This window comes from Gigantopelta aegis, chromosome 5 (genome assembly GCF_016097555.1).
Source record: "Gigantopelta aegis isolate Gae_Host chromosome 5, Gae_host_genome, whole genome shotgun sequence".
NCBI classification, from domain to species: Eukaryota; Metazoa; Mollusca; class Gastropoda; order Neomphalida; family Peltospiridae; genus Gigantopelta; species Gigantopelta aegis.
Window position 1 is genome coordinate 18,406,661 of NC_054703.1, and position 23,024 is coordinate 18,429,684.

Genomic DNA, 23,024 nt, shown 5'->3' on the forward strand with positions numbered 1-23,024 from the left:
CCGCATGTGTCCACTGGTATGGTTTGTGATGTGAAACAAGAGTTGTGTCCTAAGGCAATATGAATCTATAGAGATACCGGGTGTAGTCAGAGTTTGATCACGCAAGAGTGTTTAGCTGGTATTGAAAATTCAGACATAGGACGTAGTTTGGCCTTAACCTCGGTTACAGGAGAAAAAATGGTTGTTCGGTTACATAACGTTTTCTTGTGTTCAAAGTTTGTGACGGGACCAGTCATTATGGGGGTTGTGAAGGACTTGCCCGTTGAAAACATAGGAGTTTTGTTGGGTAATGATTTGACTAGTCAGTATTGTCAGCCGAAATGTGACCAGTTGTTAATTAAAGACAGCCCTTTACCAGTAGGAGAGAGTGAGGTTGATGAGATTAGTTATCCTGCGTGTGTAAAGACTAGGGCTATGACCAGTAGGTTAGCACGGGACCTAGAGGATATTTGTGATTTGTCTGATACGTGTGTGAGCCATGAAATTGGTGTGGATGAGGTTATCAGTAAAATGGTAGATAAGTCAACTGACAAATTAAATGTGGTGGAACCTGTTGATCTCCCGCAGAGGGGAATTGAACCAGTTGTGTTTGATAGAGGGGATTTACCTTATAATAGACAAGAGTTAATTCTAGAGCAGGGGGCTGATCCAAAATTGTTGGCAGTTCGCACTACATTGTTAACTGTGGACAAGGGAGTATTAATACATAAGAGAGTTAGAGATAGGAGGTTGCCGGCGACCGAACTAGCTAGGAAGCAACTGAGCCATGCTCAGAGCAAAATAAAATCAGTGTTTGATAGGAAGGCTAGGAGTCGGGAATTTAAACCAGGGGATAAGGTGCTGCTGTACCTTCCCATTAAACGGGGTTCTGTGCAGAACAGGTATTTCGGGCCCTATGTTGTGCACAAACGGGTTAATGAGACAGGGTATGTGATAAACACTCCTGATAGGGTTAGGAAAAGTAGGTATTGTCACATCAATTTGCTAAAAGGTTATTTTGACAGACTGCCGATAGTTCCAGAGAGACCGGTCCAAATTGAGAGACACTCAATTTCCTGTGATGACGTCAAGACTGCGGAGATCAAGTTGGCCAACGGCCAGATTCTAGCAGACTTGAGCCCCCAGCGAGCAAAGTTGACTACATTGATACAAGACAATGTTTCCATTTGTCGGGACCTTCCAACGGTTACCAATACCTTAAGCCAAGATGTGCGCTTGGAACCCAACGCTACACCGATTCGACAGCATGCCTATCGGAGAAAACCTGGAAAACGTGCGACGCTGAAAAGGAAGGAAACGAAGTTCCATTGGTCAGGTGAATGCGAGAAGTCATTCAACCGTATCAAGCAGATGCGCTACTCGTCTCCCGTGATGGCAGCACGAGACTACCGAATGCCGTTCAAGCTAGCTGTGGGTGCCAGTGACGTGGGTGCTGGAGCTGTGCTGTTCCAAAAAGACGAAGACGGACTGGACCATCCTAATGAAAGCCTCCAACCAGAGAGTTTTGAGGTGGAGTCTTCTTCTGCAAGAATACCCAATTACCATTGGACATATCAAGGGCACATCCAATGTAATCGCTGATGCCCTGTCCCGAAGTTGAACGTTATGATATGTGTTGACATTCTTGATTTCTGTTTTGTTGTTATATATATTATATTTGTATACCAGGGACTCAGAGACTCAGTGTGATTACTGGTAGTCACCTTATTATTACATGTGTTATAAATGCCCGTATGCGTCGGTTAACGCACCTTTTTGTTTTAATGTAGTATATTTCCCTATTCCTAGAGTAGAGGAAATATCCTTTTTGAGGTGGGGGTGTGTGACGGTACATGCTCTTAAATTTGTTTCGCCTGTGGCGATTTTAATTGTGTTAGAGGGCCGTGTGCAGTTTCATTGCACTTAAGCCCAGATGGGCAACTTGTTACGTAAGACTTCTGCGCGACAGTCCTCGATCGGTACGCCTAATACACACCCTTAGCCAGCTGCGGAGGCCATGTGGCGAGTAGTTACGTAATACCTCTGCGAGTGCGGTTTTTACAACCGTGATTTGGCGACGATGGCGTCAGTAAGTCTGACGATCAGAGAGAAATATACCGACTCTAGTAGAGTTGGAATATGAGATGATACGTGAGGTACCGCCTTGTACCCCCAGGCAAAATCCTGATTTATAATAAATAGCTAGTGTTTTAGAGATATCGAGGAGAAACATTTGGAAGGCGTCCAGGGGGAACGTTGTCCGTTTGGACTGGTAAATATATTATTTCTGCTCTGTGTATAACCTTGATGTGATTGATGTGACTTTTAAATATTTTAATACTGTATTATACCAATATTCTTTAGACAGTGTCTTCGGTCATCTGACGAAGTAAATCGTAGACTTCTTGTTCTAACTTTATATGAGTATTTGGTAATATAAAGCTTAGCCAGTCATCCTAGCGGACCTAGGTACACTGTAGGTTATTGTCTTTATTGTGATCGGTACCAGTATTAATTCTGTGTTACAAGGTTACTGAATGAGTAGTTAGGGGTAATTAAAAATTAACCTGTTAGGAATAGAGCTGTAATTTCTGTATTAATTAAGTTCCCCTGGAAGCGTTCCTAAATTATCACACGTTACTGAACGAGTAGTAGGGTTAATTAAAAATTAACCAGTTAGGAATGGTGTTGTAATTCCTTTATTAATTAACTTCTCCTGGAAGCGTTTCTCAATTATCACACGCGTGGGTGTTGTGTAACGGTGAAGTGATTCGCATATTGTGTAACTAGACACCTAGAGATTAACTAATTAAGTGATCAGTTCTGGGTTGTTATTATTGTTGTTATTAATTAACTACTACGGCTGTACATTTGTCAGCGTAGATTAATACAGATTCCAAAGTGTATTGTGTTTTTGTTGTGTTTCTAGAGAACTAACGTGTTATATTAATATATACTTATATAAGATCGTATCTCTGATCATACCTAGAGACGAGCCATACTAGGGTTTAACAGCCTGTTACAGAGAGATCTAATAGATATACAGTTAGGAGAGATATTTTGATAATCGTGTTTTATTCAGTTACGGGTATTATAGAATCCCCGTGACAGACGTTAAACATATGGTCATTCTGACACTGTTTTTAGAGGAAACCCGCTGTCGCCACATTGGCTAATCTTTTACGACAGGCAGCAAGGGATCTTTTATTTGCGCTTCCCACAGGCAGGATAGCACAAACCATGGTCTTTGTTGAACCAGTTATGGATCAGTGGTCGGTGCAAGTGGTTTACACCTACCCATTGAGCCTTGCGGAGCACTCACTCAGGGTTTGGTGTCGGTATCTGGATTAAAAATCTCATGCCTCGACTGGGATCCGAACCTAGTACCTACCAGCCTGTAGATCGATGGCCTAACCACGACATTACCGGGGCCAGTGATACTGCATGTAAACAATCCCTTGCTGCTAGTCAGAAAGTGCAGTGCATTGATTGGCGATATTGAGTTTCCTCTCTCATTATTTGTGTGGTCCTTAACCATATGTTCGACACCATATAACAGCAGCCAAAATGTCTTTCTTTCTTTCTTTCTTTCTTTCGACATTCATTAGTAAATATAATATAATGCAAACATCACATTCATTGTTATACATAATTATAACCTAACACGCCCAGTGGATTATCACACGGATAATGTACACTTCACATACATTATAATACATATAATCGACACCCCACATTCTATAGCATACACATGGTTTGCACACTTTCTTGATTACATATACATGTACAACCTACAGTGCATTCATTAATATATGGGGCGGGATTTAGCTCAGTCGCTTGAGTGCTCTCTTGAGGTGCTTGCGTCGCAGGATCGAGCCACCTCTATGGATATATGGATCCAATCCAGTGCACCACAACTGGTCAAAGGTGGTGGTACGTGTTGTCCTGTCTGTGGGAAAGTGCATATAAAAGATACGTTGCTGCATTAAGAAAAATGAAGTGGGTTTCCTCTGATGACTACGAGACTACGAAATACCAAAAGTTTGATATCAAATAGCCGATGATTAATTAATGTGCTCTAGTGTTGTCGTTAAACAAAACAAACTTTAAAACGTTTCATTAATAAACATGTATCGTGCATTCCATAATTATGATTATATATATAATCTACATTCCACATACATTACTATACATATATAACAAAATGTGTTGTCTAGATTATGTATATAATAATGAATGGGGTGTGTATATTATACGTATAATAATGAATGGGTAGTGCAGCTAGTGTGTATAGTAAAGAAGAAGTAGAGTAGATTGTATATATATATATATATATATATATATATATATATATATATATATATATATATATATATATATATATATATATATATATATATATATAAAATGAATGTGAAGTACATTAAATGTATTGTAATGAATCGGGAGTGTAAGTTATATGTATTATATCGAATAGATTAGAATAGAATAGATGTTTAACGACATCCCAACACGAAAAATGCATCGGCTATTGGGTGTCAAACGTATTATAACGAATGTGGTGTATATTATATGCATTATAGTGAACGGGGAGTGGATAGTATATGTATAATAATGAATGTGGAGTGTAATGTATACATGTATGCATATTAATGAATGTAGATTATGTGTATAACAGTGAATATGTATTTTAGACTATATATATAATAATGATATAGGCAGTGCATATTATATGTATAGTAATAAATGGGGAGTGTAGGTTGTGTGCATAGTAAACAATGAGGTGTGTATTTCATATGTATACTAATCAACGATGAGTGCAGATTATATTTATTATAATAAAGAATATGGAGTGTAGAAGATATGTATAATAATGAATGGGGAGTGTATATTATGCATATAATAATGAATGGGTAGTGCAGATAATGTGTATAGTAATGAATAAGGAGTATATATTATATATACATGTAATATGATAATGAATGGGGAGTGTATATTATATGTATAGTGCAGATTATATGAATTATAATAAGGAATATGGAGTGTAAACTATATGAACAATAATAAATGGTGATCGTAGATTATGCGTATAAATAAAATTAGTTTTATTTTATCAAAATTCTTGTGAAAAATCCTTTGCAAGCTCGTCTAAAATTCGTTTTTCTTCCTTTGTCTTTCAGATCGTCCATGTAACTTCCTTTAGTTAAAAATTATAAATATCCTGAAAGAAACAATGACTGTCCATATCGGATCCGTGATATGAACAAAGAATGCAGAAATGATGATTGTGATATATGAGGTGGGGTGGGTCTGAAAGAATTTGCCAGAAAAAGTGTATGGTAATATTTAATGAAGTACGTAAAAAGACCCCAAAATACAAAGTATCAGAAGGATTTGCCCTAACACATTCGATGTGTGCCCCCTGTGCCCCCTGTGCACCTGTTTAAGACCAAGTTTTGAAATGTTATCCCCACATAATAGCTGTCCTATTAATGAGAAGTAAGTGAAGCAAGGGGTGGTGGATAGATTCTGGGATCCATTCGACTACAACACATGATGAGTTATTATGTTTTATTCTCCACATTTGTAAAGGTGAATCCAGGAATGTGTTGACTCCTTTGTTTTCGCCACTGTTAATATACTCAACCCTCACGCCACTGATCAATATACTCAACCCTCACGTCACTGATCAATATACTCAACCCTCACGTCTCTGTCAATATACTCAACCCTCACGCCACTGATCAATATACTCAACCTTCACGCCACGGATCAATATACTCAACCTTCACGCCACGGATCAATATACTCAACCTTCACGCCACTGATGAATATACTCAACCCTCACGCCACTGTCAATATACTCAACCCTCACGCCACTGATCAATATACTCAACCTTCACGCCACTGATCAATATACTCAACCCTCACGCCACTGATCAATATACTCAACCCTCACGCCACTGTCAATGTACTCAACCCTCACTCCACTGATCAATATACTCAACCTTCACGTCACTGATCAATATACTCAAACTTTACGCCACTGTCAATATACTGAACCCTCACGCCACTGATCAATATACTGAACCTTCACGCCACTGATCAATATACTCAACCTTCACGCCACTGATCAATATACTCAACCATCACAACCTTCACGCCACTGATCAATATACTCAACCCTCACGCCACTGACATTTATACCAACGTTTATAAAATGCACTGGTCATACAAACATAATAAAAATTCCAAAAATATAATTATGTGAGTGCATAAAATTTGTATTTTAGACTACGTATAATATAGACTGGGGGAGTGTATATTACATGTATAATATGCACTGGGAAGTGCTTATACTACGTATAATATAGACTGGGGGAGTGTATATTACATGTATAATATGCACCGGGAAGTGCTTATACTACGTATAATGTAGACTGGGGGAGTGTATATTACATGTATAATATGCACTGGGAAGTGCTTATACTACGTATAATATAGACTGGGGGAGTGTATATTACATGTATAATATGCACCGGGAAGTGCTTATACTACGTATAATGTAGACTGGGGGAGTGTATATTACATGTATAATATGCACTGGGAAGTGCTTATACTACGTATAATGTAGACTGGGGGAGTGTATATTACATGTATAATATGCACTGGGAAGTGCTTATACTACGTATAATGTTGACCGAGGAATGCAAATTAATGTGACATCTGCTCCCACCCAGAGCGAGTTTTAACGACTCGGTGGGTAGGTGTAAGACCACTACACCCTCTTCTCTCTCACTAACCACTAACAACTAACCCACTGTCCTGGACACACAGGTAGGTACAGGGTTCGCAGCCTGATATCGGCTCCCACCCAGAGGGAGTTTTAACGACTCAGTGGGTAGGTGTAAGACCACTACACACTCTTCTCTCTCACTAACCACTAACAACTAACCCACTGTCATGGACAGACAGCCCAGATAGCTGAGGTGCGTACCCTGGACAGCGTGCTTGAACCTTAATTTGATATAAGCACGAACATAAATTGAAATCAAAAATGAAAACCAAAACCTTGCCTGAAAGGGGCCGGACTTAACATTAGAAATCCCAATCCCCAGAAGCAAGCAGCGAATTAATTCAATATTTCGACACTTGAATGTAGATAGGCAGTAGAAATTAAACTTAGAATGACAAGAGGTTTTACGATAAGGGGCCAATACACATCATTGTTTTAACACAATCAATCCCCCTGGTAGGCCTAACTACCTTCTAAATTTCAGCTGTATGGGCCCAGAATGCTTCTTACAAACCTACCATACAGACGGCACAAAACTACTTTTAATACAAAATACGCGATTGAGGCCAATACACATAACCTATACATGTATTTTTTAAAATATAATCAATCCCCCGAAACACCCAACTGCATACCAAATTTTAGCTAAATCGGCCCATAACCGTTCTTACAAGACGACACTACAGAGGCGACAATGACTGAATGACTGTATACACAGGCAAACAGACTAGACGACACTACAGAGGCGACAATGACTGAATGACTGTATACACAGGCAAACAGACTAGACGACACTACAGAGGCGACAATGACTGAATGACTGTATACACAGGCAAACAGACTAGACGAGCTACTTAAAAATTGCGGCTTGAGAATATATTGAAATAGTTCACTTTCCGTGACATAGTATTTAGAGGCGTGGGTTATCTAGAAGCCTACGCTCCGTTCACCGTATACACCCTAACGAAATAGCAGACGGCCAGATGGCCACGCTGGCGTAATGCAATAGTGTAAAAGCTTTTAGCCTCTCCCTCACAGCTTTTAGCCTCTCTCGTCACATCAACCTGAATAGGAAAAATTAGCGCTGCTGTGCATTACATGTAGGTCGATAAAAAATGTGACTGCCTTATACATTTAATGTGACCAAAAACATTTATTCAACTAGATAGTTGTCCTTTCTCCGTCTCTCTCTTTGCCTGTTTCTATGTCCATAAGACTCTCTCTCTCTCTTGATATTCGAAATATTCGAAAAATGTTTTCAACATTCGAATATCTGTATTTTAGGCCGTATGTTGAAAATAACTCTTAACAAATGAGATGTACAATGCGGTTTCTTTCATTTCTAGAATTGGTCCTGCATGCTGCTTGCCACATGCATTCAATCGGAAACTTAAAACATGTCTCGAGTTTCTTAAAATATGTAGTGATGTCACGCGGGTTGCTTAAATTCACACAAGCAAAAACATTAAACACGGGAATGGAGTTCATCTACAGTAATCAAAATATCGATTTTAAATCCTATAAACAAAAAGTAAAACAAAAACTCGGCGATCATTTCACACAACAGTAGGTTTACGGATATTACAAACTCAAAATGAAAGTTTATTTCAAAACCTATTTTACGAAATTATTGCACCACAATACATACTGGATAGCCAACTCCCGTACGTCAGATTTCAGTCAGGTTTTGAGTAGGTTATTCATTAATTCATTCATTCATTCATTCATTTATTCATTCATTCATTTCAATTTAATTTTGTGCTTATATCCAATTAAGGTTCAAGCACGCTGTCTTGGGCACATACCTCAGTTATTTGTCCAGAACAGTTGGTTAGTGGTTATTGATTAGTTGTTAGTGGTTGGTGAGAGAGAAGTCAGTGTAGTGGTCCAACACTTACCAACCGAGTCGTTAAAACTAGCTCTGGGTGGGAGCCGGTACCAGGATGCGAACCCTGTATCCACCAGCCTTATGTCCGATGGCTTAACCACAACACCACCACCCTGCTGCTTTACGACACAGATTGCAAAGCGGCCCTGCGAAACTGTTGATTCGATTAGTTATTGCACCCAACCTATTCCCCAAATCCAGTCCCGAGTGACTTCCACCTGTTTAACGATATGAAAGGCCACCTCCGTGGGAAGCGCTACAAGGATGACGGTGAAACTCCAGTCACATTCAGAAGAGTGGTTAAACAAGCAAAATAAAACCTTTCATCTGAGAGGGATAGAAGCGCTCCTTGAACGTCGTAATACGTATAGAGCTGTTCAAGGTGACTACTGAAAAATAAAGTTAGTTATCTTTTACTAACATTTCTCTTAGTAGGTTAGAGCATTTGTATCACCACTCGTAAGTGCATAGTTCTAATACTTAAAACCCTTCTTATATGTTCGTATAATTCTGAGTGTGTAATCGAAAGTTGACCGATTGGTGCAAACAGCCAATGATCCACAATGAAATTCCAGCCGATTTCCAACATGACTCACACCGGTAACCCTATTGCGGCTACTTTCTATTTAGTCTGATCCATATTCTACTCCCACCCCGGAGACACAGTATGATGTTAAATTGGGCACGACTTGCAAGGTTTAATCATACTGGTATACGAATTCGTTCAACAATAATCACCAGAAATATAAAGATTGAAATTAGGTGTGAATTATATACCAGAAGTTATTAAAGTACAATAACGTCACAGCAATTTGTTTGACCCTCTTTACGATTAAAAGACTTGTTGTATGTAATAAATTTCGTGGCTAATATATTACAAATGTGAATGTGGTCTCTTTTTCAGTCTCATGCAGTGCTAACTTTATTTCAAGATCCCGAGTCCTAATTCTGTGACACAATATATATTATATTGTTCTTGACAAACCCCCCCCCCCCCCCCCCGAGTATTTGAACAGTAGATTTGAAAGTTTATTTTCTTCGATCCATTCAGTCTCACCTGGCACCAGATTCATCCTGCGATTCTGTTCAACAAAGGAGACTATATTTGATCTATGAATATCCATCCCGAAGGACCAAAAACTAAATAACCCCCCCCCACCCCCCCCAAACAAACAAAAAAACGCCAATGTTAATTGTGACATGTGTGGTTGAGGTATTGCCACGTTAGACGTTGTGACATTTGTGGATGAAACGTTTGTGACATTTGTCGTCGGTCGTGTGACATTTGTCGATGATTAAGACATATGAGACAGTTAAATTTCGATAATTGTCGATTTTGCGACATTTGTGGCCACGACAATGAACGCTGATTTTGGCGAGTGGTTTATATCAGTTGATTCCTAACACAGGTCGACCAGGTCCCTGTTTTACAAAGCGAACGTAGTCGGCTTTACGCTATTGAGCCGATCATTTACAACTGTCGACGAAGCGATTGTAAACCACAACCAGTAGCGGATCCAGCGTGAACTCGAGCAGATGTCACAACGGGGCTGTGAAGCTCGCTATGGAGAAGGGGGTGGGGGGTGGGGGGATGGGGGGTGGTGGGGTGGTGGGGGTGGTGGTGTGGTAGTGGTGATCTAGCAATTGTTTAATATTGCCATAACTGGAAGGGACGAATGCGAGATGTTTCAAGATAGTGGGTGAAGCTCTTAAAGGGGGCATTTACAATATTCAAAAGTAAACTAGCATGTATCTGTACAGTAATCATGCACAGAAATATTAAGCCGCTGAACACTGTAAATATGTTCACCGCTAAAAAACAACAAATGTGTTATTATCATATACTAAACACTGGAGATTTCGGGACACTTCGAATTTCGGAGGCGGAGGGGGTGCCCCACCAACACCCTCTTCCTAGATACACGAGTCTCCCACAATACATCGGTCTGGGATCGATCCCCGTCGGTGGGCCCATTGGGCTATTTCTCGTTCCAGCCAGTGCACCACGACTGGTATATCAAAGGCCGTGATATGTACTACCCTGTCTGTGGGATGATACATATTAAAGATCCCTTGCTGCTGATCGAAAAGAGTAGCCCATGAAGTGGCGAGGACGGGTTTCCTCTCGCATTATCTGTGTGGTCCTTAACCATATGTTTGACGCCATATAACCGTAAATAAAATGTGTTGAGTGCGTCGTTAAATAAAACATTTCTTTCTTACGCCGCCACCTTCACCTTCATGAGTTCTGATAACAAACAAAGAATCACTCAATCACTGACCTCTGTTGATATATCCACTCAACAGTTGTAGGAAATAATGCAAGAGAACAGCACAGTAGTTATATGTCATCGCTAGGTAGTATTAGGATCCATGCACAGATTTATACATATTTAAACTAAATATGATTATATTAGTCAAACAGCGATCTATTCACACAGTTCTCAAGTTAAACTATATTCATGTGCGTAGTATCGCTTTCACGTCAATAACAATATTAAACCGTCAAAACATTGTTGACGTCACGTCAAAGGATTGTTGACGTTTTTATAGTAAGGTCTTCGGCAATTTTCGTAACATAACGGACGACATCAAAATGCCATTGAAAACCGCTTGCCTGGTGAACTGTCAGTCTGGGATCGATCCCCGTCGGTGGTTCCATTGGGTAATTTCTCGTCCCAGCCAGTGCACTACGACTAGTATATCAAAGACCGTGGTATGGATGGTGTATATAAACAATCCCTTACTACTAAGGGAAACATAGGGTTTCCTCTCTAATTACCAAATATCTGACATCCAATAGCCGATGATGAATAAATCAATGTGCAATGTACAGTAGTGTTGTTAAACAAAACAAATTTAAATACTTCTGAAATGAACATTTTCAGCACCTTCCGACTGGATCCGCGCCTGACAGGGAATAAAAGTAGCATAGAACTGTGTACAGTAATAATCCATTGTCAGTCACCGGCACCCTCCGAATGGATCCGCGCCTGACGGGGAATACAAGTAGCGTAGAACTGTGTACAGTAATAATTCATTGTCAGTCACCGGCAGGATGGATGATGCCAACAAAATATTAAGTACATAAAACTATCCGTGCACTAAAATAAGTTAGTTGTTTGTTAACTTCAAAATGAAACCTCACGTGTCAGTCATCCTTATTGGATGTTTTAATAAAACAAAATTACTGGAATGAATTTTTGGATAAGAGAGGGATATTTAATTCAAGGTAAAACCGTTACATTTCACGAGAAACAGTACTATTTTGGTCATTATGCAGCTGTTGAGGTTTGAATAGCGTACAATATTTGTTTTAATGCAGTATTATAATGTTATGTATCTACTCTGCAACATGAACGAAAACCATTTAGGGGTCACAACAGGCTTGTGATCATTAACTTTCTCAAAAAGGAGGCGTCACGGGACCATTGTGCGCTGCCACCTGCCACCCCCCGCCCGGGTTCGCACCTGACAATCGCGATTGTAACTAAGGTTAACATATTTTGTAAAATTAAATCACAATTATCCTTAGTAACCACTTTAGTAGAGTTATTTTTCTTTGCAGGGAACGATGCCTTTCGGAAAATCTTGGCATGATGTGTAAATACTAACCAGTTAATGCCCTTCATCGATTTGTTTAGCTCACGACATTTTGCATCGTAGCCAAACGAGCTAGAAAGAGTAATGTTGGTGAAGATGAATTTGATAAATATTACCACTGAGGACTTTCAACATCTCGTTTTACCGCTATCATGTAGCAGTCAAATAACGAAAACCAAAATAGTTATTAGCAAATAGTTAAACATATCGCACAAAAGTGGAACATTAATATATAAATACATTTTTTCTTCTTTATAAATATATTTTTGCAATTATATATAACATTATTAGCATCATGGTTAAATGGCAATACAACACATAATTTCGCCATTTAATTTTTGATTTTGTTTGCTTTAATCGTTAACTTTCACCGCCTCCTTTCATTTCGCTCTTTTGAATTCCATCTTGTTTCTTCTTGATCTAGTAGCTCCTCGTATCTGTCAACTTCTTTTGCTGTCCACCCCCACATCCTAGTCCTTGTCTCTCTAACCGCCCATCCCTGCCACACACCAGCCATTCCTCATTATGTTTAGCTGTTGTCTTAGTGTGACCACTTCAGAAGGTGTTCGTTGGTTACTCTGACCTACTAAACTACCTACAGGCGGTCCTTAGTTAGTGCTGTGTATCAGACCAGCTTTATTAGCTGTAGATGATGGGGTACCATGAGGGTGCAGGGTAGTACACATATATTACATATACCGGTGGGGGAAGTTGAGACAGGTAGGTGATGGTGAATACAGAATTGGAGGAGACTGATGTGATAACAAAATTAAAACAGATTGAAATGGTGGGAGAGTTTGGAAAAAGGTTTTTGTTTTTTTTATTACGACAACGAGAATGACAGGCCGAGGGTGTTAGAGGATAATGATGAATGCCAGTGTGAGTCAGCATTCACACAATTTGAACCACGTCCGTTAGCTTCCCTGTCCAGCAGTATATCACACAAACACGTTCGGAGCTCACTTGATTTGTCAGGGTTAATTTACAATAGCAGTATTAGAACGTACAGTGGGTACAAACCGTATTGCTAACATTGATTGTAAATTAAGATAGTGTGAACACACGGTGTGTCTATAACTGGACAACGTTACGGTCGCTACCTTAAGGTGACACCACATGATGTGAGTGCCTTGTACGAGATCAGCACATTCCATAGCAACCGATGAAAGCGGAATGTTGTCTTGTCACAATCGGCTCTGTCCGTATGAAGCACTCGTGTCGTGTGTCGTCGCCTTTGGGAATTGTAGGTGATTATAGCGCTAAGATCGCTTCATAAAGCAGGGCCCTGGCTTTCGCAATAATTGTATATTATGTTAATAAAACAAACTAGTTGTCCATAATAATAATAATAATAATAATAATAATAATAATAATAATAATAATAACAAACACCACATAAAGAAAGGAATCAAAGCTCATGGGCTGATACTTCTAAACCGTTTCTAATAGGGTCAGTGCCTCTTGAACCCTTGAAATCGGTCCGTTGATTTTCCCCGTGACAACCATTGCCTCACAACTGCTGTATCAAAGGTCGTGGTTTGTACTATCCTGTCTGAGGACAAGTGCTGATCTATACTGTACGAATTGCCACATAGGTGTTTTAGCAGTTTTCCTCATTTGACCAAGGGTCGAACCAACGGCATGCCAGACCCCAGACAACCGTAGTTTAGAACATGGTCAGATAGCATTAAACGGATATTCCCTTCCCTTCTCTTCTCTCCCCCTGATATTCTAAACCGTTCTGAAGTTTACCAAATATACTAAAACTCTATGCAGCATCAAAATGGGGAAACCCTGCCATATAATTTCAAAATGTGTGATCGCAAGACAAATGAACACGTGGTATCGAGCGTTGCTAGGATGACTCCCGTGTCAAGCTCCCTCCCCCCCCCCCCCCCCCCCCCCCCCCCCCATAACATACTATACGAATCAGAAATAAAACAAAAGTCAGATTGACATTCAGCGCAAATGAAGAAAGACGAAATTTATGAAGCATGCAGGGCCGTGGTGTATTGTTTCACCTGAACCAATACGGTTATATAATAACACCGGATCATATATCTCACATGTGTCAATATTTAGAAGGAAACAATCCTGGACATAGTAGCTTTACATTTTGTATTAACAAACACAATTACAGTGTTTTTGAGTTCCAACGCATTTGTTGAAATTTATGAAGCATTTAATCTCCTCTTGCAATTCTATGAAAGTTATATCATAAATCGTGGCATGTCTCAACTACGAAGTGATTTACAATCAAAGACGTTACACGTTATTTGCTAACCCGCGCTTCAAGCCACACACTTGTGCAGCCCAAGTCTCCAAGTTAATTTAAAAGCATGGCTTGTGTTTTGCCTTTTCTTTATTTTTAAGACAGTCGATCTGGTATACACGGCTGAGAAAACAAAGCGGATGTTGTCCTCACTGCATTTAGAAATGCGGATATTATGTGTTTCTTAGACAGAGAGGAAAAACTGGAGAGACAGAGACAGAATCCGACAGAAGAGAGAGAGAGAGAGAGAGAGAGAGAGAGAGAGAGAGAGAGAGAGAGAGAGAGAGAGAGAGAGAGAGGGGGGGGGGGGATTCCCAGACGGGTTCACGGAAAGAGGTCTGTTCTATGACCCCAGCTCAAATCCTCGCTATATCACAGTTACACTCACCCGTGGTAGGCCAATCAACAGCAGCGTCTCAACAGCAATCATAAACTGATAAACGACCTATACAACAGTGTACATGTGCTAATAATGTGTGTGCTATACAATCCCACATTACTTAAACAGTTACATTGTATTTGGTAATCACAAACGTAGCTCATAGATCTATTCTTGGTTTGACAAAATATTGTTATCTTCGTCTTTAATAAATATTTACTTGTGCGCATTGCCACTAGTTGCGGTTGGCAGTTTCGTACACACATTATGTAATCATCTTTCTCCTCTGTACTCAGTCCCAGGTGGAAGTCCGGTTCACGTCTTGCATACATACACAACACATATAATACAAGGTAACGTTATTATAAACCGGCCAAAGACTGCAACAAAACAGCAAATCTCTGTAAGACATCTGTCCCGGACCGGATCACTGGCTATCCAGAGACCTGGCCCGTGACAGACATGCCCGAAACCTTAGTGGTATAGGGCACGTTAAAGGTAGTCTCTCTCTTTTCTCTCTCTCTCTCTCTCTCTCTCTCTCTCTCTCTCTCTCTCTCTCTCTCTCTCTCTCTCTCTCTCTCTCTCTCTCTCTCTCTCTCTCTCTGTGTGTGTAAGACACATGTACACAGATGGTAGTCTGGAGCCGGCGTTTCATACACTCCTTAGTATCCAGACATAACAACAAAAAATAAGCAATAGAAATATAATAATACCACAAATGTAAATTAGCTTATAATAAATACTATCTAAGAAATACTAGAATAGAGGAAAGCATTTCTTGACTGATAGAGGTAAACATGTGGAGTTCCATGTTCACACATAAATATTAAAAGAATACGAGAACTTTTACTATTATAAACATGTTCGTCATTGTGATATTAAATAATAAACATATACTTAAAACTGGTGTTTTAAAAATACAGTGTCAAAGTTGCATAATCGAGCTTCCCGCCAAACTTATTTATTAACTTTAGCTTTGAATATAAGCATTACGTACCTTCAACTATATTCCCGTTAACAATTACAGCCAAGCAATACTGGAGAACCGTTCGAGGACAAACGATGGAACTGGGCGCGTTCAGTTGAGGCGAACACTCCCAAACGTTATGCCAGGCAAGGCTGCTGTTAACTTTGCATAGTTTTGTCACGACATGGTAAAACAGGCATCTAGACCGACTGAACGCGACTCACGGCCTGAAACCATTTCACAGTTTCGATATTCCAGAGTTATTCATGCAAAGATTATCTGTAGTTATTTATTTCAAACCAATATAGAAATACCGAAATTTGGCACGTGTAACTATGATATATCATCTTTACGAATCCACATCTAATTATAACAGTAAATATTCCAATAACAACTATTTTAATACTCACTGTTGAAGTCGTTTCCAATGTGCTTGTGGAATACGTAATCCAATGTCTGTACGGCTGGTAAGTACAAATGAAATTCATGTTCCATCCCCATCGACTTTCTATGCGATATCAACGACGACGCCAGTAGATAACACAACCTGGGCATGATGTCGTCGTATCCTTCTCCGTCGTAAATCAGTTTGACACGTGACCAGTTAAAATGCTGCAACATGGCTGTCACCGACACCGCCAATGAGTTAAATGTTGCGCCAATACGTGTTAAAGAAGAGAATTCGTCTATTTTTTCCGAACCAAAATTGTGTGCGAATCCACCTGCCGTGATGACAGGTATGTTCCAGTAGGGGGCATATCTCGACACAGGGGCTAGGGCGTAGTCACATACCGGCCCTGGAAATTAGTGCAAAGGTGTCACTTACGTATACAAACATATATTTGAATATTTAGTTTAGTATCCAACCTAACTGAAATCACACCTCAAGTTTATAAAACTATATAATCTAGACTAAAGCTTTTAATATAATGCCGACGTCGGTGTGCCGTGGCTTAGCCCTCGATCTGAGGTCTGGTATATTCTGGGTTCACATCCTGGTAGAGGTTCCTACCAGAATCGGTGTCTAACTTGCTCAATGGGGACAAGGAAGCGCTACACCGACTTCTGCCTCAGTAACTCATAGAAACTAAACATTAACAGTGACCTTCACAGACAGCACAGAAAGACAATGTGTGTACCATAACACCGTGCTTGAGCCTTAACTCGAATTAAAGATGAAAATAAAGAGAAAACAAAATTAACAAGGCCACGCTTATACAGCCAATGTGTAAAAGTTGCTGAAGTTCTGAATTTGGACTACAATTCCATGTAGTGTGTTCAGGAGGGCGAACCCTAGATGATGCTTTTGATCGATTCAGTATTACATCGAACACACACATTGTGCACTGCTCACTTCACTTAGTTTGGTAGGTCCGGGTCAACGTGACCTTGTCACTGTCGTTCCTTTCATTTCATTTATAGCTGTTTTCGTTCTTATATCTAATTAAGGCTAAAGCACGCTGTCCCGGGCACACACCTCAGATATCTTGGCTGTTTGTCCAGTTAGTGGTTAATTGTTAGTGGTTAGAGAGAAGTCGGTGTGTTGGCCTTACGGAGTCGTTAAACTCGCTTTGGGTGGGAGCCGGTACCGGGGGCCAACCCAGAGCCTGGCAGCCTTGAAGTCAGTGGGTAACCATGGTTACCCACTACATCACTGAGGCCGGATATCACTGTCATATTTCGAGTTGCTGGACTCACCGAACTGTCGCCTGGTTTAATACTAGCAAACGTTTTATTGGTACAATAAAATGTAACCTTGACCCTGTTTTGATCGTCTAATGAGGTACAATATTGTCCGTCAGGTAACCTGTCAGTAAGATTGGCTGTTGTCATTCATTCATCATCCATTCTGCACTGATCTATGTTAGGACTCGGCGGCGGAACGAGACCAGGTCATATAGAATTAGGCGCGCGTAATTAAGGTCGTGTCATGTTTTGTTGTTACGTTCAGCAATTTGGTAAATGTATGTAAATTTAAAAAAAATTAAAACTTTGTGACTTTTAAAGTGAAACCAGACACTGAATGTCATGTTATTGAATGTAACTTATTTTGAAAGTCACAAAGTTTTTTTTTTTTTTTTTAAATTTACATACATTTACCAATATACATGTATATATTGAAATCCCTCAAAACCGGACGCTCAGTAAACCGGAATATATCCATACACTAAAAAATTTAGCACAAGGTATCCAACTTACGAGGCCCTTTCCTGTTTACAATATATTTTAACACTGTCGGCGATTGTATCTATTATCTATAATGCAATGTTCGGTATTCCGTCTGAAAATGATATTCGAATATTCGATAAAAATTATTAACGGTTTTTGTGTTTTTTTAACTGTGCTTACAACTTTTAATAACCCCCAATAATGAATTTACGACAGAAAACAAATAAACATCACAAATCAGTAGTGATTATAGCTAACCTAGCTATATCTTTCTAGTATTAATGAACTATAAATATCGAATTATGAAGAAAACACATTACACAAAACAGCATACTTTTGCTTTTAAACACGCTGTTAATACCATGACATTCAGTGTCTAGTTTTACTATAATAAAACAAATTCTAATGTTTTCAATATTTCGATTTTTACAAATGAATAAATAATGGTATTCTTCTCAAATGTCAGTACTACAAACTTTTATTATGATGTTTTCTTTGGGAATGTTGAACCATTTACCCGATTCTAGGGTTATCTTAAATTTGGTATATGCTATACAATTTAGTTATACAGTACCGGTATATATTTTGGTACGATAATATCGTCAAATAGGTTTCGAAGTAAAATTTTGTTTTGAATTGACCTGTAGAAGTGTTTGTAATGTCCAAAACATCACTGTTGTTTAAATTGGTTACACAGTTTTTGTTTCAATTAATGCAAACATTATTTGAAACCAACATATCGATTAGTGTAGATGAGCAATACTTTCTGAATGAATTTCAGAGCCTCACATGTCCTCACAACTAATATTTGAGACATGTTTTATGTTCCCAAATAAATGCACGTGGCATGCAAGCATGCAGTATCGATCATAACATTCAAACACACTGCATTATTCATCTCATTTTCTCCATATCACGTAAAAATCGCAGATACTCGAATAATTGAAAATACTATTCGAATATTTCGAATAGTAAATTAGTGAGCGAATATTCGAATATTCGGACCGAGCATTACTATAATGCAAACATTCAGAACAAAGTAAATACATAGTAAAAAAGCCAAACAAATAATTTGAATACAAGTTGAAGAGGAAAGAGAACAAAGGAAGTAAAAGTAATATGTTTTCTGCCCGGCATTGATAAGATGTACTTATAAGAGGTTCCGCACAGCTAGTTCAATCAATGGTTTATTTCTGATAAAATTGTTGGTTTGGTGTATTTCTGAACATAATGAAAAGTTGATTCGCTTTTTATCGTGTTTATTTTGTGTCTACTGAATGTAATGGAGTTTCTGGCCTATACTATTACAGTGTGACTCGGGCCTTATTATCAGTGATATTGCCCCTCTCGTGTGGCCGCAAAGCCCTTATGTCTACAGATTGTCCATCTCGACATAGTTTCACAAAACGAGAAAGTCATAAAAAGTGTTTCACATTGCAATCACATTCCACAGCTGGTGTTATTATGGGGAAGCTGTACAGAGGAATGTAGTAACTGTCTGATTCTTTACTCTATATATAACAAGGAATGTATTAACTGTCTGATTCTTTACTCTATATATAACTGGCTGATTCTTTACTCTATATATAACAAGGAATGTAGTAACTGTGTGATTCTTTACTCTATATATATATAACAAGGAATGTAGTAACTGTCTGATTCTTTACTATATATATAACTGATTCTTTACTCTATATATAACAAGGAATGTAGTAACTGTGTGATTGTTTACTCTATATATATAACAAAGAATGTAGTAACTGTGTGATTGTTTACTCTATATATAACAAGGAATGTATTAACTGTGTGATTCTTTACTCTCTATATAGCAAGGAATGTAGTATCTGTCTGATTCTTTACTCTATATATCACAAGGAATGTATTAACTGTCTGATTCTTTACTCTCTATATAACAAGGAATGTATCAACTGTCTGATTCTTTACTCTATATATAATAAGGAATGTAGTAACTGTCTGATTCTTTACTCTATATATAATAAGGAATGTAGTAGCTGTCTGATTCATTGCACTATATATCACAAGGAATGTAGTAGCTGTCTGATTCCTCATACTCTATATAACAAAGAATTTAGAAACTGATTCCTCACACTATATACATGTATAACACGTTGTTCCTACGAAGTAGTTAATGTTTTGATATCGACTTTAGTTATCACTTTAAAAACTGATTACGTGTGAGGCGACTGCTTGTTTGTGTCGACAGCTGGAATTTCCTAACACCTGCTCAATGGCGGCGTGGCGCATTTCGTTCATATGTTCGTTCGCTTATCCATCCATTCTTCCATACACTCAGTTGCTTTCTTTTCTCCTCTTTTTTTTTCATTTATTCATTATATTTACTCACTCACTTATTCTCTTAGTCATATAGTCTTATACTGATCCATTCTTAATTTATAGATGTCTTTGATCCTCAGGCGAGAATAACCTACAGGATGGTTTGTACCTCGTATTATGGACATATCGCTTTCATCTCCCCACGAAGTATCAATTTTTAAACGGTGTGTGTGGTTTATCATACCTATATCTCGCAAGACAAAAACAACTAGCATGTTGTTAACACATCTGACATCAAAGAATTATTTTCATTTCTTATCTGCTCATTTATTTTCGTGCCTGGAAACTTGTGCGGTTTTACCGCGCTGTTTAAACATGAACGTGAGGAGTAATCGGCAACGAGTGCAGGCGAACTTACAAGGACATAATTAAATAATTGTATAGAATTGAAAGCCGTGACAGTTATCACATCGTTTAGGTAACATACATCAGTTATTTCCCCAAATGTCACACATAATACTTCTGCATAATAATATATGTATTAAACAGTTCGAAATGCAAAATAGTATATAAAATATAAATTAAAAGTTTGAAATTCAAAGTAGTATATGAATAAATATATATGCGACCTCCCATCGCCCAATCATTTCAAAATGTGCTTAGCGGCCGGTTGGTAGAACAAATCCATTGATGCCTATGGAATTATCATGGACGAAATCCATATCGAGTTACCACTATGATTACGATGACGAGACATGCACCGAATATAGAGATAGTCATATTCTAAGCAAGACGATTATATGGGCAGTAGTCGAACACACTTTGCAATCGTTGCATGTTTTCCCTTTGCTTAGATAAAAGCATGTACATACATACTTACATACATGGATGGATGGATGGATGGATAGATGGATAGATAGATAGATATGAGGTTTCGATGCCTACGGTTCGAGTCCGGGCAACCGCATGAGACAGTTTGTGAGGCCAAACATTATTTTATCCCCTTTGATTGTCCGTATTCATCTGTACTGGTCAAACCCAACATACATTCAACATATAGATATTCACACGTACATACATACGAAAATACAAACACAACATTTGTATTGCCGTATTGCAATTTACCAATCTAACAGACGCAGTAGTACGTGTCGACATGAAACAGTCAAACATTATACACTCATCTCGAGCGAAGTTCCAACATTCAGTTATTACAAGATATATCCAGCTTTGGATTTCTAGCAGTAGAATGTTATTTTCAAGTTTAGGCCACATTGAAAAGCATGTTTAGAAAAATTAACAAGTTTTCGATTCCCGTTTCTAGCGGTCTCAACTTGTATTATTTCACACGACCCACTACCCGCGGCAGAAACCAAAGTAAAATGGACATATCTATAGAACTGCAATATCCCCGTTATTCAGACTGTGGACGGACTGACGGGTGAATTCGTGGGGACAGTATGAATTGCACAAGTGTGCATCGATGAATGGATGGCTACATGGATGGAAGGACGGCTACATGGATCTAAGGATGGATGGATGGATGGATGGATGGACGGACGGATACGGATGGACGAGCGAACCAAATGAAAAGCGAACCAACAAACGGAAATGCGCCATTGATCTGGATGACGGAATTAGTGGATGGATGGATAATTTCCAGGATGGATTCGCGGGTATTATCATCATCATTATTATTGTTATTATTATTATTATTATTATTATTATTATTATACAGCTGAGGAAATAAATAAAATTGCAATCTCTATTTCAGTCATTATAAAAAATACGTTCGTGACAGGGAGTTGATAAAACAACGGGTATCACGTTTTCATCTTCTATAATGTATGATCAACATGCATTCTTCATCTTACACACGTCCCGAACCTAATTCCTAAGGCCGATAACTCTTTTAACTCACCCATAAACACGTGCACCAACTTTCTGCGGTAAAAATTAAAGGCGTGGATAGGTGAGTCTTTAGCATTGCACTTAGAATCCCTGTAACGGACGTTAACGGTTACTCCTGGTAACAACATCCAGTCTCGCACGTGCTGTAGCGCCACCTCGATGGAAGGCCGCACGTGCTGGATAGAAAACCGTCGTCGCACATCTTTCGGGAGAATTGTGGCTATGTGCACCACTTCCGGTGAGGGTTGAGCACATTGCAAAAAGTGGAATATCACACACGCGTGAAAACACCCGAACAGCACATTCACTGAATACCACATACTTTACTTGCTGTGACGTCAGAATTGATTAAGGTGTTCGAAGAGGCGTATACATCACCTGTAGGTGACACGGCGTCGGGGTGACCACAAACTGTCCACTGGTTGAGTCGCTTGGCATATTGACCAAATACTATTTATAGGACAAGTCACACGCCAAGAAAGCAACGGACGACTAAGTAGAAAGAGTATATTCTGTAACCGTCTGCGAAAATATACGTCAGAGCTTCACATAAATCCAAGCAGTGGGGAGGATTATCACTGGAGTGCAGTGACATATTTACAACACTAATAGCAGACCACGTCGCAGCGCCACAACGAATCAACGCGGCATAACGCACGCCATAGATGATAGTGTTTAACAAATATCACTTGAAGACTATGTCACAACATGAAACGTCACAACACAACCACACTCCACCAAACGACGCGTGTTTGAGATGTCATA

General features: G+C 39.0%; 1 protein-coding gene across 1 annotated transcript in view; it reads right to left on the reverse strand.

Annotated features, from left to right (window-relative positions):
• LOC121372982 (atrial natriuretic peptide receptor 3-like) overlaps positions 1-22,579 on the reverse strand; it is a 48,719-nt gene extending 26,140 nt beyond the window's left edge. The window contains exons 1-2 of the mRNA XM_041499421.1: positions 22,270-22,579; positions 16,295-16,681 (exon numbers count right to left, since the gene is read on the reverse strand). Coding sequence (XP_041355355.1) covers positions 16,295-16,681; positions 22,270-22,579 — 697 coding nt within the window. The remainder of the gene's footprint in view (positions 1-16,294; positions 16,682-22,269) is intronic.
• Between the last annotated feature and the right edge of the window lie 445 nt (positions 22,580-23,024).